Source organism: Drosophila teissieri, chromosome X (assembly GCF_016746235.2).
Source record: "Drosophila teissieri strain GT53w chromosome X, Prin_Dtei_1.1, whole genome shotgun sequence".
NCBI lineage: Eukaryota > Metazoa > Arthropoda > Insecta > Diptera > Drosophilidae > Drosophila > Drosophila teissieri.
Window position 1 is genome coordinate 4713179 of NC_053034.1, and position 19363 is coordinate 4732541.

Sequence of the window (19363 nt, forward strand, 5' to 3'; positions counted from 1 at the left end):
CAAAACATCGGTCGTTAAAATACCTTTAAAAATATTGTTTTTATGAATATTTCTTATGTCATATCATTTTTTTTTATTTAAGTAATTTCAAAATGTTATTAATAACAATTTGAACCATACTTTAAAGGACACGTATACATTTTAAATTCAACGACCTTTATTCCATATCACATCCATAATTCTGAACTTAATGCACCAAAACCTATACTAATTTAAGCCTTATCCAACAAGTTTTTAAAATAATGCGATTCGCATGCGCCACTTGAGCTTGAAATCGATAAATGTATATTATATCGAAGGCTTTGATTCTATTCGGTCGAAAATATAACATGCAAAACTATAAAAAATGTAATCTAAGGCATTTCGCTGTGCTGTCAAAGCATTTATTTAATGGACAACAAATTTTTGTTGTATTATTACATATGTTATGTACATAAAGTCGTCCTTTTAAAGGACATACAAAGTTGTAAAATAATTTGATAACAAATTATTACGGTGTTCAAGAATCACGAATGTAAGATTATACATTCAATCCTTTCACAAAATTCTTTTACATGTTAAACAAGCGACGGCGTTTCGATTTGGGTTAAGAATATGACTACCTTAAGTCATCTCCTTATCGCCCAAACACTTGGCTCCCTGCTGTTCCTGGAGATCTATGTCGAATCGCACACCAAACGCTTGACTAGATTGCTCCATAATCTCGCTGCGAATGCAGAATGGAGCTTTGGCCGCAACGGCCATCAAATGATCCCAATGCTGGCGCTTCGCGAACGTCTTATTGATTCTGGTGTGGTTCCGGAAGGCGATCAAATATTGTCGAAAAAGGAATTTGAAGGCCCTGAAAGCGGAGTCGCTGTTCGCCTTCACCACCGCATCGCTTAGTTCTCCCACAAGAGCGCAATCGGTGCGGTTAGTCAGGACCTTGGTAAAGAGTATGGTAGCCTCCGATGCAGTGGACTGAGTCAGCAATCTGACAAAACAGCGGTTGTTATTGAAGCTATCTTCAGTAAGGTGGACGATCCAAAAGTCCTTGTGCGTCAATTTGCTCACTAGATTCAAGACTCTCTGGCGGAATTCTGTGAAAGAGCAACAATTAGTAGGCTACGACTTGGATTTATATCTACCAGAACGCCTACCCTCGCCAAGGAATGTCAGATGGGACATACCGAGGCCCCAATACCGCACAGCCAATTCTAAAGTATTCACGCGGACCTCTTCAAAGGTGGCCAAGTCCCAGCGTAAGGCATCAATGGTCTTCATAACCTGCGAGATGAGCGGCCAGTGTTTCAAACGCCACTCTGGCAAACAGGCATGCATAAATATGTAGTGCTTGGCCATCTTGACCTCGTCTGCATCGTCTCCGGCCTCCGATTTCGGGTGCTCCTTTTTGAGTGAACTTAATTGTCGGTTGCCTTGAAAGTTTAGCTGCTTCTCGCTCACAGTAATCTGCAGGAGCACTCGAAAGATTATCTGCAGGCTGGGGAAATCCATGGACTTTGTAAACTTAGCCAAACCTTTGGCACAGGCCTCTAGGAACTTATTTTGCGTCTGCTGGAGCTGCTCCTCTCCGTAGGGACAGGTTCCGTCTTTCAAGCAAACGCGCATTTGCCGCGGTGATATGTACAAGCCGTTGAGGATCTGTCGGTGGCCATATAAGTAGAGTAGGAACCGCAAGGCATTCGGCTTTTGCAGCAGTTGCTCGTCCAGCAAGAACTCCTCGGCACAAGCGGAAATATGAAAGGCTGCAAGCTTGGGGCAAAACTGAGCAGCCAAGCGCCAGAACAGCTGCATGAAGCGAGTATGCGTTACGGCCAAGCGGGAGAAATCAACCCAAGTCTGTTTTGCGTTCTCATAGCAAAGTCCAAGAAATTCGTCTATCGGGAAGCTCTTGTTCATATCCAAACGATTAAAGAAGCGTATGCGACGCTCCTGGTGATCGGGTGCCTCAAAGTTAAAACCTTGGGTAACGTTTTGCTCATCGCGCAATAGCAGTACTTCGATCTTATCCGTAACATTTAATTGCATAAATAGGGGACGCAGTACCATGTTTAGCAGACCTTCCTCTTCGTCCGCTTCGTAGGACGTGGTCTCCTCCTGTTCGTTCATTTCATCGTCCTCCTGCTTTATTTCCGTAATGGATATGCCCTCGTCCTCGGGCACCATTTTCGACAGCACCACCTGACCCAAGTAACTGAGTATCATCTGGGCATGCTTCTTGGTGAGCAAATTTAAGTGATTTGCCATAGTTTCCAGGCACTCGTCGTTGCCAAAGGCTATGAAGCGGCTAAAAAGATTGTCCAGACCAGCGAGCGCCTGCTCATTGGTGACCTGATCGCCCAGATCGCCATCGAGAAAGGCCAACAATTCGCCGATTGTTAGCTCAGCAATGCGTTGCTCCAATGTTTTTGCTGCCTCCGCAAAGCTTTTCATCTGCGCACAGACCGAATGCTGCCTGAGCTCCTCATCCGATTGGACAAGTTTTAGCAATTCTGCTGCCTGGCTGCAGATTAGCTCCTGGTAGCTATACAACAAACGCTGTGATGGCATCTCAAGCCAGTGCATAAATGTGTCGACGCTGATAAGCTGAAAAATACGCTGCAGAGCGTCTAGCAGTATTAGGGCGAAGAGTCGCAGATCAGTTATGGGATCGTTTGAGTAGCTGGCACTAATGTCCACGCTCATCTGGCTGTAGATGGCAAAGCACTTCGGCTTCCCGCGCTTCTGGGGATCATTAAGAGTATCCATAAGGACTTCCAGCAGTTGCTCCATAACCTTAGCCAGGTAAATCCTGCGATTGGATGCACGCGGCAGCGTCTTGAGACGCCCGTCAGAGTCCAAGAGATGACGCTGCAGCATGCTGGCCATTTGACGTAACAGTCGCTTATTTTCTTCGGGCAAATTGTGATTGATAATTGCGCGACCGGCTGCCTTCAAGGCGGAAAAGAATGGTGGTAGCGCATCCAAGTAATCCGGATGAATGTGCGACAGAACCTCATTGAATGCCTCAAAATACTGGAAGGTGAGCCAGCGGGGTCCACAAGCAAGGAACTCCTCCAGCGGCTGCTGGACACCGCAAATAAGGGCTATCGCAATGGTTATGAACTGTGGAATAGCTGGCAGCTGGTTGCACAAATGGATGACATGGGCGCTCCACTGGGATTCGCCCAAGATCTGTTCGTTGGCGGTATTCAGCACCAGGTACACCAGTAGTCCACGCAAGTGGTTCATAGCAGCTGGACCATTTGGTCGTGCAACCTGATCGGAGTGCTTGGCATGTGGCACCTGGAGGATCAGGTCGTGCTCCAATAGTAGGCCCATCACTTCGTCGCAGATCTTCTTAATGTACTCTTCGTTTCCTGAGTACAAATAAAGTTCATATTTTGGCACTAACTTCTGGCACTCCACTTACCACTCCAGTAAATTATGTTTTTCAGGCTCTTGGCGTTCTGGGCGTAGTCGTGAAAGAACTTCCTCAGCTGGACAAACAACTGGCAATTGTCCAGCGGGTGCTCCTTCTCAGTTATCATGGTGCTGGCCCGGATTTTCGTAGTTTTGTCAAAATTGTTCCGAAAACGAATTCAATTAATGTGCGTCTTGTCATCAAGTGACTATCGAAAATCGATAGCTAGCCGGTGAGAATCGATAAGCTTCCGTGCTAAGAATTTTTGAAAATGTCTGTGGATAATAAACCGACTTGTTCATTGTACGCTATGATTTGATGCTTAAACTTTATTTATACAATTTTTGATTATTAATGTTATTAATGATCTTAGCCGTTTGCCGCCAATTCAAACATCAGCTGTTCGGTATCGATAGTCTTGCGGCGGGGGTGGCGGGCGATAGACGCGGTTGCCTATCGGCCGGCGAAGCAAAAGCTAAAGTAAAGTAAAATAAAAGCAAAGCAAAAGCGAAACAGCAGGCAAAAGGAGGAGTCGCTGTCCAAGGAACAAGCGAAACTGGGTTAAACCATGCCCATGCAATAGGCCAAATTATCTACAATATAGGCCACACTTTCCGACAAAGACCGTGTGGAGGAGGAGGAGAAGCGGCGGCAGACAGCTCATAAATTATGGAGCTACGCGAACTGCGCGGTGGAAATGGTGGAAGTGGAGGAGGCGTAGGAGCAGGTACACCCGGAACCTCTGGGACGTCGACAAATGGATCCCCAAGTCCCGAACTAGGCGGCATCTGCATTGGAGGCGCCGCCGGAGGACAGCGTATGCCCACCAGAGCGGATATATTCATGGAGCAACTAAACGCCACCAATGCCAAGAAGGTGGCTCTGCTTCTGGTCCTCGGCTTCATCGTCTATCACGGCCTGCTTAACTGGAATTACGGTGGGTTCACGGTTACAAGATCTTTAAAGATCTATATACTATAACATTTATAATGTATGTGGACTCAAAAAGCATACCCATTTTAAGCACACAAACGTATTCCAATAGTCATGTGTATATTCTCCTTAAGGTCTCGACAAGATTTTAATATATACTTACAATCTTCTTCATTTTAATACATTTAAATTAGTAAAAAAAAGCTTTAAAGGAACACTTGAGCTATAAAGTTTATTTGAATAAAGGAAATCATGTCGAGTTTTAGGATCAGTTGCCATATTTTGCAGTTATTGTTTCTTCAAATCCCATGTAAAGTTCATACTTGCGATGTTGGTTGACAATCAAACTTATTATTGATATTGATTTGTTTTGTTTTCTTCTCCCGCAGGCAGTGACTCCTGCCAGTGGCTGCTGTCCAAGGGCCGATTCAAGGGCGACAACGAGTGGCAGCCGTACGGTTGCATGGTGCACAAGTACTCCCTCACGTGAGTAATCAACGCACATTCCCCGCAAGATAAGCTCCCATTAATGACTCACCCAAACCCAAATTCTCATTATTTACAGTGACACAAGGCGCTGTTTGCGTTACCTCGCCTTCTTCGACAACAAGAACAACTTTGTGTTCATTGGCGACGATAGTATCCGGCTGCTCTACAAAAGATTTGTGGAGCAACTGCGCCTGCCATTGGCCGCGGATGAGGTGGCCGACGAGGAGGACAATAACGCCTCTGTGACTGATGGCTCAGCCCGTTTCGAGGACAAAAAGCTGCATATGCTGGCCCAGTACATTCGGGCGGAGGAGGTGAGTCCGTTGCTTGTGGAGCAACTGTACCGTTTGGAAGCCGAGAAGCAGCTGTCCTCCGTGTACGTTGTGGGCTTCACCTATACTGGTTTGCTCGCCGGCAACACCACAGACGATGTGCTGCGGCAATATGCCGCCAATCTCACCCTGCTGGTGGCTCCGTTTCATCGCCTGGTGGCGCAAACGTCGCGGGTTCTCTGGAAGTTAGCAGACCGCGTGGACGAGGAGAAACTGCCTCCGCACTGGAAGCTGCTCCAGAACGAGCACATCGATCGTTTAAACCATGTGGCCAGGGGTGTTTTCCGCTACACGGAGGCCAGTGTTTGGGAATCCGCCTGGCACATAGCCAATGGTTTGCTGGACAACGCCGTCGATGGTCATCAACTGTGCGCCCATGGCCAGCGACTGGAGGTTCAGCTGCTGTGGAACATGTACTGCAATGACTACATGAACTACAATGATGGCACCTGCTGCAGCAGCTCTGAGCCATACACCACGCTGCAAATAGTGGCATACGCCTTTTTTGGCGTCTGCATGACGCTAGTGTGTGGCATGTGTCTGCGCAGATGGTTGCTTCATCTGCGGGGCCAGACTTTGTATGTGCCTTTGCAGCAGCAGCAGCAGCAGCAATCCCACGAAGGCGGAAGAGCAGGCGGAGGATCACCGAGTAATGCCTTATCCGCTCTGATAACCGACTATGGCACTCCCATGGTGGCGCTATCATTGCTGGGCCTAATTTTGGCCTATTTCTACCTCTGCGATCGCACAAACTTCTTTATGAAGGAGAACAAATACTACTCTGAGTTTAGCTTCTGGATACCAGTGGGCTATGTCTTCGCCCTCGGACTGTTTTTTACGGAGGATTCGCGGTTCACTAAGGTGCTCAATCGCGATCAAACGGATGAACTGCGTGGCTGGATACTGCTGGTGGTGCTTATATATTACATGACCGGGGCACAGCGCGTGCTGCCCATTCACATGCACATCAAGCTGTTGATCTCAGGATACTTCTTCCTTACCGGATACACGCACTTCACGCACATGTGGCAGACGGGTGGCAGTGGCTCCCTATTCGTGCGCTTTTTCCAGGCCATGTTCCGGGCAAACTTTCTCAGTGTACTGCTGTGTTTCTGCATGAACCGGCCGTATCAGTTCTACTACTTTGTGCCACTACTATCCTTCTGGCTGTGCATCGTCTACTTTGTGCTGGCCCTGCCGCCACGAATTTCGTCCGCCTCTGTGGACGCTAATCCGCTGCACTATCTGTATTTGGTGTGCAAGTGCATTGGTTGCCTCGGCGGCATCACGGTGCTCTTCATGTCGGAGGTATTCTTCGAACGGATCTTCGTGACGCGACCGTGGAAGGCGCTGTTTGTGACCACTGACGATGACCTGCACGAGTGGTGGCATCAGTGGAAACTGGACCGGTATACGGTGGCCTTTGGCATGATTTATGCCGCCTGCTTTCACATTGCCCAAAAGTACAATGTGTTCGATGACAACAACCATGGGAATCTGTTTTCACGGAGGACATCAATATCCGTCACATTGCTGGCACTGCTGGGTGTCGGGGTGTACACTTCGTTCACGTTCCTTTGCCGCAACGTTCAGAACTGCGAGGAGATCCATTCGTATATCCTGTTCATCCCGATTGTGGGCTATGTGGTCCTCAGGAACATCTCGGGTATCCTACGTACGCGATACTCGGCATTCTTCGCCTGGTTTGGCCGCATCTCGCTGGAGCTGTTCGTCTGCCAGTATCACATTTGGCTGGCCGCCGATCGGCATGGAGTTCTGGTGCTGTTGCCCGGTTTCCCCACGCTCAACATGATCATTACATCGTTCATCTTTGTGTGCGCCTCGCACGAGGTACATCGCCTCACCCAAATCCTGCTGCCGTACGCGGTGCCCAGCGACTGGCGTCTGGTCATGCGAAACTTCGTCATCTTCCTCATCGTGCTCATACCCGTCGCCCGATCGGATGGCATGTTCTGATCCTGAGCGATTCGCAATCCAATTGCCGCCCAGGTATTGACCCAAAGTATTCGATAGATAGCATCCCTTCGTCAAAAAAAAAGAGCGAACTTAAGTGTTTAACTTCAGGGTGGAACGGTTTTGTATCTTAGCTTATGACCTTAAAATCCTTCTGCAATATCTCAATACTTTCTAAAAGATACTTAACTCTAAGGCCATAGGTCAAAAATTTGTTTTCAGTTTCCTTAAGAAAACCGGGATTTGGCATTTTTGCCAGATTCAGACAAGACAATAATTTAATTTGTTAATGTTAGTTCATTATGTTTATTCGATTATAGTCGGGATCAGATAACTTTCAGTTAAAGTATATTTAATTTTGCATATTTACCAAACGATCCACCCTAGTTTATAAAGTGCGTGTCATAGCTATAAGAAGAAAATTGTGGTCATGTCTCGAAATGGGATGTTAAACTTTACTTAATCGATTTGGCCATTTGCTAGTGTGCAAGCGCCACTTTATTTAAGTTGTTGAAATTATTATTGAACTTACACGTAACTTAAGTAGCTTAATGCAATTTCATTTTCTAGATTAAAGCTCCCAAAAACTATTTGTATATTTGTTTTATAAGTTAAGTCGCTAGCTAGCGTTTTTTATTCCCACGAAACATCAGCAAATTACAGAATATATGGCTTTACCTAAACTGCACAGTATTCTTATAGTTCTGAAACGCACTACAGAGACACATAGTGAACTATATATATAAAAACATGATATATATATGCGTACATATATGTAGTATATGTGTATCGAAATAATTTGCGCCTACGTATACAACCTAGGGTTAACATAGCTTTAATTAAATTTTGCACAACTTACTTAACAACTCACCTAACCAAACACACTCATTCAAACACAAGCAGCGGCAAACCAAATGTATGTATAAAGCAAGAGAATAAAGCAATGGATATACACTTATTTGACACACTGTATGCCACTGTATGCCGCCGGTCGGAAGCCATTGGCCGGAAAATTTATCACACTTTTCGAGAAATATGCAACTTGGGACTGGCGGCCACTGAACTGGGCATCCTCCAATGCGGGCACGTGGAAGTTGGAGTGCTGGCGTTACGCGGGGCAGGGATTGTGCTAATTGACATGCTGCAAACAAGCTGCAACTAAGTCCGAACTGCACCGAGAAAAACTATCTGCCGGTAAGAGCTCTTCTCTTCTATCACTGTGGACGTAGTTCAAAGACTGAGGGCAGCTAAGTTGCACGGTCATAGGCCACCTATTGTGAATGCAAAGATTTTCATTTATTATTTCGAATTATTTCATTTGTGTTCCTAACATTTTTCTCAGTGTGAAAGCGCGGATGGTGGCAGAACATACTTTCCATTCACAAAAGCATTCATTCACCTCGCTAAAGTAAAAAGAGTTGTGCCCCTCGGGATGTGAGGATGTGGATAAGCACGCGGCTGAGGATGAGGGGCAGTTGGGATTGAAACTGCGACAGCTCCACGCGCCTGCAAAGGTACATATTTGCATACATAAGTAGGCACACTCTCAGTTAATGAAAAACTTAATTCGCATCACAAACAGAAGTTGGTCCCCTTTAATTGGGAAATGTTTCGGTTTTATGGTTTTAAGGCAGGCGAACCGCACGAAATCTATTGGGTTTTTCGGCCTCTAAATGAAGTTTATTTTTTCTTGAAAGTCTTTAAATTGTCAAGGAAAAAATTCGTAATTAATTTATTTGTGATTTCGCTTTTAGTTACTTTTATAAAAAAGCCTTTTGATATTTTAGGATATTTCAAATATCATAACATACGTGGCTATTTTAAAATTCTAAATCATATTATATACTTTTGATTTAGTAAAAGCTCACTCGGCGATCAGCTTTGGGCTTTGATTGATGGCTGCAAAGCTCCGGTTGGCGTCAACAAGTGGCTTTTCCACCCCCACATCCGGATCCATGGAAGCCACCGCTTTTCTTGGCCGCGAACCAGGTCAGTGAGCCGCAAAGAAACGCTTTTGAGTGGGAGCTGCCAAGCTTTTCCGAGCCGCCCGGACTCGGCTTTTCCGAGGCACAGCTCGCCGGGCCGAGGAAAATGCTTTAAATTCATTCGCTCAGCAGCGGCGGCTCCCAGTCATCGGCCGAAAGTGTTTGGAAACGGTTCGTTGGCATTGCGACAGGAGCATTTAGAGCCACAGCAGCCCCATCGCCACCCAGTCGATTGGGCGCCAAAAAATCGGTTGGGCGCCAAAAAATCAGTTCACCTTCGGCAGTTGCCCCCAAAATTAGAATTCAAAATAAGCATTTGGCGCCCAACAGAAGAGGAGCATGTAAAACTTACACTGCTGTGGTTTCTGAACAGTTTTGAATATTTTTTTGTCGTGTTTGAAGTGCCAAGGAAGCGTTTTCAGTGCCTATGCCGAGTGTTTTGTGTTTTCAAAGTGCTTTCATTTAATCAAAATTATTGAATTTTTAAATTTTTGTCTTGTTTTTTCCTGTTGCTGCAGTTAACATATCAGTTAAAACATATGTACTTACGAAATTTAAAAGTGAAAACCATCCGAATTGAAAGGAAATCTTGGAAATCGTTGTCGAATTTATATTCAGTGCTAAACATCTGAGAAGGAAACCAAGGGATTGAGGACTCTGAAATCAAACAAACATCTGAATTTGAGTTTACCATCATTTACCATCAACTGAACTTCACATCAGTAGCAAACATTATATAATCCATATAAGTAATTAATGTTTTGGTGTGAATCACATATTTAATCTCAAATCAATATATCTTAAACTAAGTCTGCAAAATCTTTACGATCAAGAGTGTCAAAAGATCGAACGATGCAAAACTTATTCACCATTTAAATATATCAATGTTTAATTAAACATAAACCCATGTATGCAATCAACTTGATTGAGACTAGAAAACCAATAATGAACTAAGTCAAAATATCAACACTTTAGACAAGTATAAGTACACACAAGTATATAGTTCTGTACGATCTGTTGCTTAGTACATCAATATAATCGAATAGTCTTAACGAACCCATTTGAGAAAAGCTATTGAAAGTACGCTGAATATTATTAATTACAACACTATTGATATCAATGAACACACCAAGAAGAGCTTAAAAATGCATCCCATACTTGATCGTTACTATAGTGATCGATATCAGATCAAGCTTATCACCCGATATTTGATTGAACTCCTTCGATTGAAAAAGAAGGCAAAGCGCGCTTCCGAATTATCGCAGTAATCAACTGAATTTAAAAAAAGGACAACGCTACAAGCCACTGTTTAAACATCGGTTTCAAGACACCCTCCAAAAATCCCAAATCCATACCGCATCGAACCAATACTTGCATCGAACTATGATATAAACTGTATTTCCGAAATTGAGAACATTCGAATTGCGATCGCATCTCGCAATCAAACCGATGTAGCTTCATAGATGACTTGTAAGCAGAGCGCGCACCTGAAGCCAAAAATATTCATCAGGAGTGTGCAGAACCACCCAGGACATGTGATCTAAGGACGTGGAAAGTCGCAGGTGAGAAGCCTTGGGACCAGTGACTGAAATTCAATTTTGTTGTCCTTAAGTTGTTGGCACTGCCATTGGTGTGTTGTTGCTTTCGTTGTTATCGTTGTTATCATTATCATTATCATCGCTGTGCAGCTCTTACTTATGTCATTTGCAATTACAAATGCTATTGCGATTACAATTACTGATGAGTACATGAGTAAAAGTTGCGAACCCAAGGAAGGTATGTGCCTTCCCGCCAGTTGGGCGGGAAAAACAAGAAGGACACTTGAGGATGCTGGCCTCTTAATGCCTTTTACTGCGCATTAGTGAGGCGAGTGCTTAGGACGTTGGCAGAATAGAATAGAGTGCCGTAGCCATCGCCAACTTAGCGTCGCCAGTAGTTGGGTGTCTTGTTTTCTACATTTTCGAGCTTTCGAGGTTTCGAGGTTTCGATTTAATTTGTGGATTAAAAACGCAGACCTTCCATTTACCATCCTTGGTTGCTTAGATGCTTAGATGCTGGGGTGTGCGAGTGTCCTTGTGTATCTGGCAGTTAATTAGAATTGCGTTGGCCCGGTTGACGGCTCCTTGTTTTGATTGTGCCAGACAGACGCTTAGACGACTCACGACTTGCCTACAATTTGGTCTTTTCTCCCCACATACTCGCGCCCCATCCATCTCACTTCTGTACACTGAGGGAAAAGCCCAGTCTGCTATGATATCACATCCAATTCATAGAGAGCCTTTTACTTGAGATATGGTCGCTTTTTTTTTGTGAATTTCAAAATTGTATGGTTTAATGTCGACAAACATACGTTACTGATACGATAGGCGATAATAGATAGGCGATTCAGAAGCTAAGTTTCTGTAGTTTTTCCCGGTGCCACGGCGCACACACAGTTTGGTAGGGCCCGAGGACATCGGTGTCCTTGCATTTGCTAAGAGGGTACCATCTGCCTGGTGGCCTCCCCTTGTGCACATCCTTTTCCTATTTTCCTTGGCGCCCTTTTCGCTTGCTTCTTGTTTTTCACGAGTAGATTTTTCATGGACTTGGAACCTTTGCCTTCGTCGTCGTTTCGCTGGCGGAATAATATGAATTTGATTGTTGCTATTCGCCTGGGAATTTTGTTTGTAACATTCTGTTCTGCCAGAACATATGTAGGTTACGTTGCAATAAACATTTACAAGATAGAGGGAAATTTATACTATCTCCATTGACATCACTTTCCCCCAATTATACATAGTATATATACGATTTCAATTCGAAAATTAGCAAACACATTACCTGCGTAACTAGCGACGCTGTTTGAGGCTTTGAAGTGTTTAGTTTTGTTCCTGTTTTCCTGTTGGGTAGCCTGGCACTGCAGACCCTCTAATGTATGCTACACTTTTGTTTTCTCCTTCGTTGTCGTTTGCCCCGGAAAACTGGAAGGCGAAAAAAATGAAAAGTGAAAAGGAAAAGGAAAAGAAAAACCGACAGAAATATGAAAAATGCCAAATGTAAACAAAATCAAAAATGCCGGCCATGTCCTTTGGCGTTTTGCTCCACATATTTTCTTTGTTGCTCCCACTAATATATACAAATATTTTGATGGCAGAGGAGCAAAACTGGTGGTAGGTGGAGGGGCCGACAGTGGGACATGGGACAGTGGGACTGTTCGAATCTGCTGGGCCTGGTAATTGAATTTCCCTCCATTGCGCTTCCACTGCCGATTTCGCAGTCGGATGTCCTGGCCTTAGTGGGCAGGATATTGCGAATAAAACAAGTAAAAAATGTAGAAAAATGTAGAGGAAGTGGTGCTGGTAATAAAAATCAAAGCTGACATGTCAGAGCCTGCTTTTAGATTGAATTCACTTAAAATGCTTTCTTTTAACGATCTTAGGGCATTTTTAACAACAATCTCGAAATCCCGTCGCTTTTTCGTGTCCCGTAAATAAGTCGTAGAAAATGTAACTTGATTTTGGGGCGCTAAACATATTCCCATTCTGATATCAGATATGATAGATATTAGCCATGCTGTTCACCTGGAATTTAGTATTTCATCTCGTTTTCAATTGGCACTGAGGCATTAGCTCTATGAAATATCGCCACATATATTCTTATTGTAACTCTTGCTGTGGTTATTCCGATACATATTCCATTTCCCAATTTAATTTCAATATTCACTTCAGTTGCATGCGGTTTATACTCTGGGTTTTTTCACCCCAGTTTGACGGGGGGTTTTTTTTTTATGTTCGCCAACCATTTTGCTTGTTTGCTGTTTGTTTGTTGGTTTTTCATTATTTATAACTGAAATTTAAAAGCTGTTGTTAATGCCGACGATGCGGCCTTTTGTTGTTGTTGCCGTCGTTGTTTTTCCTATTATTTGTATTCATATATGTGCATATCTGTTTATATATGTGTGCATATATGTACATACATATATATTTTTGGTTTATTTGGAGCTGGAGTACCCGATTGTTTGTTTTGCTTATTTGATGTCCAGTTACCTACTCCTACTACCTACTACCGCTTTCACTTTCCCTGTCTTTTACCCATTTAATGCTTTATCCTTTATCCTTCCCTCGATTTCCATTTCCGTTTCCGTCCCGCTATTTCCTCTTTTTATCGTTATGTGATTTAAGTGGCAGCGCTTTACTCGTTGCCCCCATTCACTTATTGCAATTTGAGTGAAGGATGTGTTTGTTAAATACATGCACCTTTGTTAAAGGCAATAACCTCTTGAAGTTTTCAGCAATCAATGCCACTTTCCTCCTGCAAGAGCCCGGATCCCCCAGAAATCTGGGTAAACGGATTTCCACCTCATACGCTATTCCGCGAAATTGAGATGCCCAACAATCTTGCCCAGGATTTCCTTCCTTTCTGAATGCCGCAACGAGTTTTCCCCCGAATCTTCCTACGCCGATTGACCCACAAAAGGGGCTTAACATTTTTTCCGAAAACAGAAAATCAACAAAACACGGCATTGGCTTGGCCAAAGTTCGGGAAACAATGGGTGGAAGAATGGGGGCTCCGCGGATATGTACACATCACATGGCCATAAAGCATGAAAGCCTCTTTCAGTTCAGTTGTTTGCCTGCCTTTTTCGGGGCGTTTTTGGCGATAAAACGATCAATCTGATTGAAGTTTATTAGGAGACCATCGTTCGTGATAAGGATTCTAATTGAATGGTTGAACTGATTATGGAAATATTTATATTAGGAAGTGACTCATTCGCAGCTCAGTCGATAATGCCTTTATCTTTACTTACTGCACGTTCGATACGTTGAATTTCGGATGGGAGAAGTGTGCAACTGGAACCCGCTGCCAATTCAACAAATTTACAATTCACATTGAAAGTGCTTGGGGGAAAAATCAACAAAGAGCGTGCACTCAAATTTCATTCGGTCATAGAGTCAATAAACAACTCGGACTTAAGTTTTTCTCATCTGCATTGCCTGCCCGAAATGAAAACTTTAAGAACTAGTTTAAAGGAGTTCCAAGGCAGGCAAAAAACTGCTGTTTTTCTTTTTGTTTTTTTTTTGTTTGTGGCAGCTGTGCAATCGCATTAAAAGTCTTCGCCCACTGGCAAAATGAAAAATTGCTCACATTCGCATATGAAAAAGTACGCGAGACATGCTGAATTTTCAGTCGTTTACACGTAAAGAATTGTATCAGTTTTCCTTTTGAATCCACGCAGATTAACTAGTAACTTTAATGCAAATTATTTAATACAAAGCGTGTTATGATAATGTGAATATAAAGAACAAAGACGTACAGCATTTACAGGGCATTAAGATGATGAAAATTCAAATTTCCTTTTTTTTCCCTCGTGTATTTACACAAAAAAGTGTATTGTTTTTGCACATGTGTGACTACACCTCACTCCGTATCTGTCTTGCGTTTGAAAATTCATTCAACTTGACGCTTCTTTTTGGCCCTGTAAAATGTCGAAAAGTTGGGTGTTGGTACAAAAAAAATGGGAGCCGTTGGGAGGAACATATGTGTTTTATATGCTAATGCGTTTAAAATCATTCAAATCGTCTCTATATCATATACCGCACACGAATATAAGCTGCAAACTTTGCGAACTGCCGCACTCCCCTGGAAAAATGTGCAAATGGCAGTCAAATTTGGTCGTTGTCCTTGTCGCCGACTGTGCGTATAAATATTTATGCTTCGCACTGTATTACTCCATAAACAAGTGTGCGATTTACAAGACAAACAAACATCGTCGTACAAATCTGTGCGTATGAATTCCGAATCCAGAATGCAGGCAGGACTAATGAAAATTCCAATATCGTTTTGAGCCCACCTGTTTACGATTCGCTAGGGAATTTTACACAATTGCTTTACCTGGGAAGAAAATAGATAAGCTAGAAATGTACGATAATTTTGTTTAAGAAATATTTAAATCTCGTTCGCAGTCTGCAGTCTGCACGAAATAAGGACACTCTGTGCAAGGTCATTAAAACCAACGACCAACCGAAACCGCTTGCTGAAAAACATTTCGTTCGAGTAGTCGAGCAAAGTGAAATAAGATAAATGAGCCAATTTGACTTGGCGTGCGTGTCCCGGCCACAATAACAAAATACCAAATGCCAGAACCACCCACCAGCCACCCGGCGAACACCGAGAACCCCGAGAACCACGAGAACCCACACCTGAGTCACACCTGCCGCCTAATAGGCCAATCCATATGCAGCCAAGTCAAGCGTCGAAAAAGGCGGATTCAGTTTGTCAATCACAGCGCGAAAAGCGAATTTTTGACTCGGATTTATTTATTTACTTATTTTTATTTTTATTTTATTCCTCGTGTTCGGTCGTGTGCGCCTGGGAATCTTCAAATTGGCATTTTGGTGTAATAATTGATTTTGAAGAAATGATCGAAAGAGATTATCCCCTCCTTTGGATAAGAGCCTCCTGGCATCTACATATGTACATGCATACGTACGTATGTCTGCACGGGGAAAATGCAGAAGATTTTTGAGTTGGTATCTGTACGCACTTTGCCTTCTTAACTTTGAATTTCTTAACTTAAATTTATCTCGTTTTACTTAAATGGCTGTTCAAATCAACCTTTCTTCTGCTGTAGTTTCTATAGATTTCCTAATTTGTTGTTGAGGTAATTATTTACCGTGGGACTGGCTCTATCCTTAAATCACCATTGTGATTGCTGTTGTTGTTTTAGGGACCTCTGCAGTCCCGTTTTTGGCACAGGATTTTGTGAAGCGTGTATTCAGCTTGTTGTTATTTGCCTGTCAGTCGAGGAAGCGCGTTCATGTGTGCTGTTACAGGGAGTTTTCCACCAGGCTCCACCATTTTCCACGGCTATTTTCCACCTAGCGTCGTCTGCAGAAATACAAAAAACCAAGTAATACAGAAAAAATGCAACTGAACTCAACTCGAATCCAGTCGAATCCAGTCGAGTCGAGTCGAGTCAAAAAGCCATTAAGGCGTCGAAGTCAATGTACTCGAACGTGGGGCCAGGTTTTCCATCAGAGGCCAAGTGGCCAGGAGGGCTTCCCGCGGGGGCAGATTGAAAAGTGCCTGGATATTTATTGACATTTAAATGGACTGGCCGGCAGGTACGGGTATGTGCTATAAAATTGAGAGATTCCCAGCAAGTTGTGCCTTCTTTCCGCCGCTTCCGGTTTTCTATTGATCTAATATTTATGGATTAATCAATCATAAAATTAAGCCCCGGGCCTGTTGAAGGTACTCACCCGCTGTGGCCATTTTGGCCATTTCGGCCATTTCCCTGCCCTTGTTGTTCATAATTAATCGGTGGCCAACAGAGCGTATACTTAATAGGCTCAATCAACACGCATTTCGATTTCTGCCGCCTGCTGATACAATTGAAAATGCCATTGCTGATCGGCGATAAGAGCGTTCGGCAAGCAGCGCTTAAATTAAACCCACTTAAATCCAGCGCCCCCGCATTGTCAACTAATTATGAAGGACTCGGTCCTTCAGCTTCCGAGTAACTTTGTTTCCCCATTACCGAATCTTGGAGCTCCCGTGAAGCGAAAACCCTTGGGAAGATGGCTTCAATCAGCATTTCCTCACTGCAGGAAAACTCCTTCTCAATTGTGCTGTTCGGTTTTTGTTTCTAGACCTTGGACATGTACATGAATGGCCAAAAGTCAATCGCAATATATTCTCATTTCAGGGACTACTTTGGAATTTAATTGTTTTGTTTAGTTGGGGAAAAGTCTTGAAAGCATAATCCCCCAACTAGCAGTGTACGTGGAGCCACTCGAGCGTTTCGATCAGGCCTTTGTTGCGCATAGTATGTATATCTTATCTTTTGGCAGCCAGGCAGGCATTTTATCTAAACCAGAAACTCGAGTGGGGTTGAGGTCCATGGTTTCTGCAGATGTGGGAATGTGGCGCTGTGGCGATGTGGGTGACACATGTAACCTCTCCACGGACTCGAACGCCAGGTTTTAGTTGCCGGAAACACAACAAAACTCGCGCAACTCGAGAGGCGAATGGAGTACTGAGTGCGAGGAAGGGGTTTTCGGTTGGCCCCCGAGTTAAGTGGCTTCCAGCTGGGGGATAAAGTGGTTGTAGGGCCAATATTTGCTCCGGGCAAATATGAATACACGGTTCGACTAATTACGCGCTCGCAGCCCTCCAACAAAATAGTACGAGTAACTAACAAAAATGCATACACAGAAAAAGGGCCCAAAAATATCACAATGACTCATAGAATACGGCGGTATTTGAGCCAGAGAAGCAGTCTGTTTGAATTAGGTTGATGGAGAATGTTTCGCAGCTGGAATCCGTATTTTGCGTATGCGTGGGTTTAATTTAATAGTTATTCACTGGATACCTGGACAGTGGACAGTGGACAGTGGACACTGGATACAGGTGTAAAAAGCATTGCAAATCATCAGTCGGTCCGATTTGCTCTCTGTAATCAACCCTTTGCGAGCTGTCAACATTGGCTGTGAACTCAGTTGATAAATGCCATTTGTGCCTCAATTAAAATCATTTTAACACCTGTTACACAGATTGGCAATGACATTTCGGCGTGGGATTCGCCGTAAATTGAAATATGAATGTGACAGGGAGCGATTTTGCAGGTGCGTGTGCCACATCGAAGTGCGAAAACGTGTAAGTAAGAAAATGAATTTCCTGTGACAGCAAACTGCAGCGATGTGGAAAATGTGTTCAAACTAATGAAATCCAAATCTCTAATGAAGTGCAAAGCCAAGGTGTCCGGATAGAAATAATTGTCGATGCACAATACCAAAAGAAAAAAAATACATAGCTCATGTTGCTGAACATTCGTGGGAGTTTTTATAATTACAAAATGTTTATCTGTCAGTCGCAGGCATTTCCCAGGTCCGACAGACCACCGCATTCGTTGTTCAATTAATAATTTCAATTATTACGAAAATAAGTCATTCGTGGCCCACCTAAAACCTAGAATTACATGTGTGTACAGTATCGTTTAATCTGGAAAATTAAATCCAGTTCCATTGCCATCGAACATTTTTGAGTGACAACTTTGGCTAGGCACGCAGCGAAAATGTGATTAAAATCTTTGTTTCTCCTATTGTATACATTGCTGATTTCGGTATTATTCACGGTCGGTCTTTTGTTTACTCTGCTTACACCAAATCCGCCTCGCATTTTCGAATTGGCAGGACTCACCGAATTTTAATAGAGGCCCATTCAAATTCCACCGGCCACCTGTCTGCTGTTCACAATTTCGCCCGCGGCGGTGGCAGGCTTCACAAAAGCGTCTAAACTAATCAACAGGAGCAGTTTGGTGCCGTGTTTGCTGCCCTGCCGCCTGAATTAAATATGAGTGTGGGTGCATAAATTGCGAGCAAAATGAAAAGGCTGCTTTCACATTATCTTTTCGGTGCGGCTAAGCTCTTCACTTGGGACTCCATTTCTCTCCATTTCTCCATTTGCAGCTTCATTTCATCCAAGCCACCTTGCACACATACACACACACACTCAGACACACACGGGCAATATCGATTTAATGTAATTAAGGTAAAGCAGCACTATAATAAAAATGTGTCGCCGGCAGCACGCACCCAGATACATCAGCCGCCATACTTAACCGTCTTGTCCACGTCTTTCCACGTCCACGTCCTCGTCGCCGTGCGGCAGCCGAATAAAAATCAATAATTAAAGTTACTTCCTCGCAGCTGTTGATATTGTGACGAGCTTAGTCCTTAAAGTCGAATCGCAGAGAAAACTGGGAGTTGGCTAGAGGGAGCAACGCTGGCTCGAACCGGTTACAACGATAACGATAGATTCCTTGACACTTTGCAATGACAGTTTTTGTACGTGCGAAAGTACAGTTGGCCCAAAACAGATAAGCTAGCGAAGAAAGTGCAGTTATGGTGAAAAAAGATGCTATAGGTGCTTTATAATGTTGGTTTAACTGAGTGGCTTGCAACTATTTAGACTAATTATGCATTCGATAAATGTGTCAGTGCCTTAAATTCGCAGGAAAATCGTTCACTAGTCTGTATGCTTACCGCATACATGTTTTCCACTTTGCAGACTGGCAAATGTAAATTGTCAAAGTACAAGCCACTTAACTCGGCATGAAGACTTGCACTTGTGGTTGGTTGGCAATAATACTTCCCTGTCTCGCAATGTGGTATTGTAAATTGGTAACTTTCTCGTCAAGGGTTTTGACGTAGAATTCCTGCTCATGTTCAGTTTGTTCTGCAATGTCACTGCACATTTTGGTTAAG

At 43.6% G+C, this 19363-nt stretch overlaps 3 protein-coding genes across 7 annotated transcripts in view; 2 read left to right on the forward strand and 1 right to left on the reverse strand.

Annotated features, from left to right (window-relative positions):
- Nucleotides 1–367: 367 nt before the first annotated feature.
- Nucleotides 368–3627, reverse strand: LOC122623526. Its single transcript, XM_043802732.1, has 3 exons — nucleotides 3413–3627; nucleotides 1140–3359; nucleotides 368–1079 (listed from the first exon to the last, which is right to left on the reverse strand). The coding sequence occupies exons 1-3, from the start codon at nucleotides 3528–3530 to the stop codon at nucleotides 604–606; spliced, it is 2814 nt and encodes a 937-aa protein (XP_043658667.1). The 5' UTR covers nucleotides 3531–3627; the 3' UTR covers nucleotides 368–603.
- Nucleotides 3628–3849: 222 nt separating this feature from the next.
- Nucleotides 3850–7721, forward strand: LOC122623061 (N-acetylneuraminate 9-O-acetyltransferase). The gene is made up of 3 exons (XM_043801976.1): nucleotides 3850–4340; nucleotides 4726–4822; nucleotides 4902–7721. Exons 1-3 carry the CDS (start codon nucleotides 4073–4075, stop codon nucleotides 7132–7134), a joined length of 2598 nt encoding a protein of 865 aa, XP_043657911.1. The 5' UTR covers nucleotides 3850–4072; the 3' UTR covers nucleotides 7135–7721.
- A 467-nt stretch (nucleotides 7722–8188) lies between these two features.
- Nucleotides 8189–19363, forward strand: part of LOC122623060 — a 40265-nt gene continuing 29090 nt past the window's right edge. For 4 of the 5 annotated variants that reach the window (XM_043801971.1, XM_043801973.1, XM_043801974.1 and 1 more), the window contains exons 1-4: nucleotides 8189–8325; nucleotides 8474–8645; nucleotides 8989–9120; nucleotides 9635–10678. The gene's annotated coding sequence lies outside the window, so the exon portion shown is untranslated. The remainder of the gene's footprint in view (nucleotides 8326–8473; nucleotides 8646–8988; nucleotides 9121–9634; nucleotides 10679–19363) is intronic. The other variant, XM_043801972.1, reaches the window with a different exon arrangement.

Excerpts from the sequence above, each read along its gene's own strand:
- LOC122623061 (XM_043801976.1), top strand. The coding sequence starts at position 4,073 with ATGGAGCTACGCGAACTGCGCGGTGGAAATGGTGGAAGTGGAGGAGGC. Across the intron at positions 4,341-4,725 it reads CCTGCTTAACTGGAATTACG|GCAGTGACTCCTGCCAGTGG; the intron begins GTGGGTTCACGG and ends CTTCTCCCGCAG. Across the intron at positions 4,823-4,901 it reads GTGCACAAGTACTCCCTCAC|TGACACAAGGCGCTGTTTGC; the intron begins GTGAGTAATCAA and ends CATTATTTACAG.
- LOC122623526 (XM_043802732.1), bottom strand. The coding sequence starts at position 3,530 with ATGATAACTGAGAAGGAGCACCCGCTGGACAATTGCCAGTTGTTTGTC. Across the intron at positions 3,360-3,412 it reads AAACATAATTTACTGGAGTG|GAAACGAAGAGTACATTAAG; the intron begins GTAAGTGGAGTG and ends ATTTGTACTCAG. Across the intron at positions 1,080-1,139 it reads TCTGACATTCCTTGGCGAGG|AATTCCGCCAGAGAGTCTTG; the intron begins GTAGGCGTTCTG and ends GCTCTTTCACAG.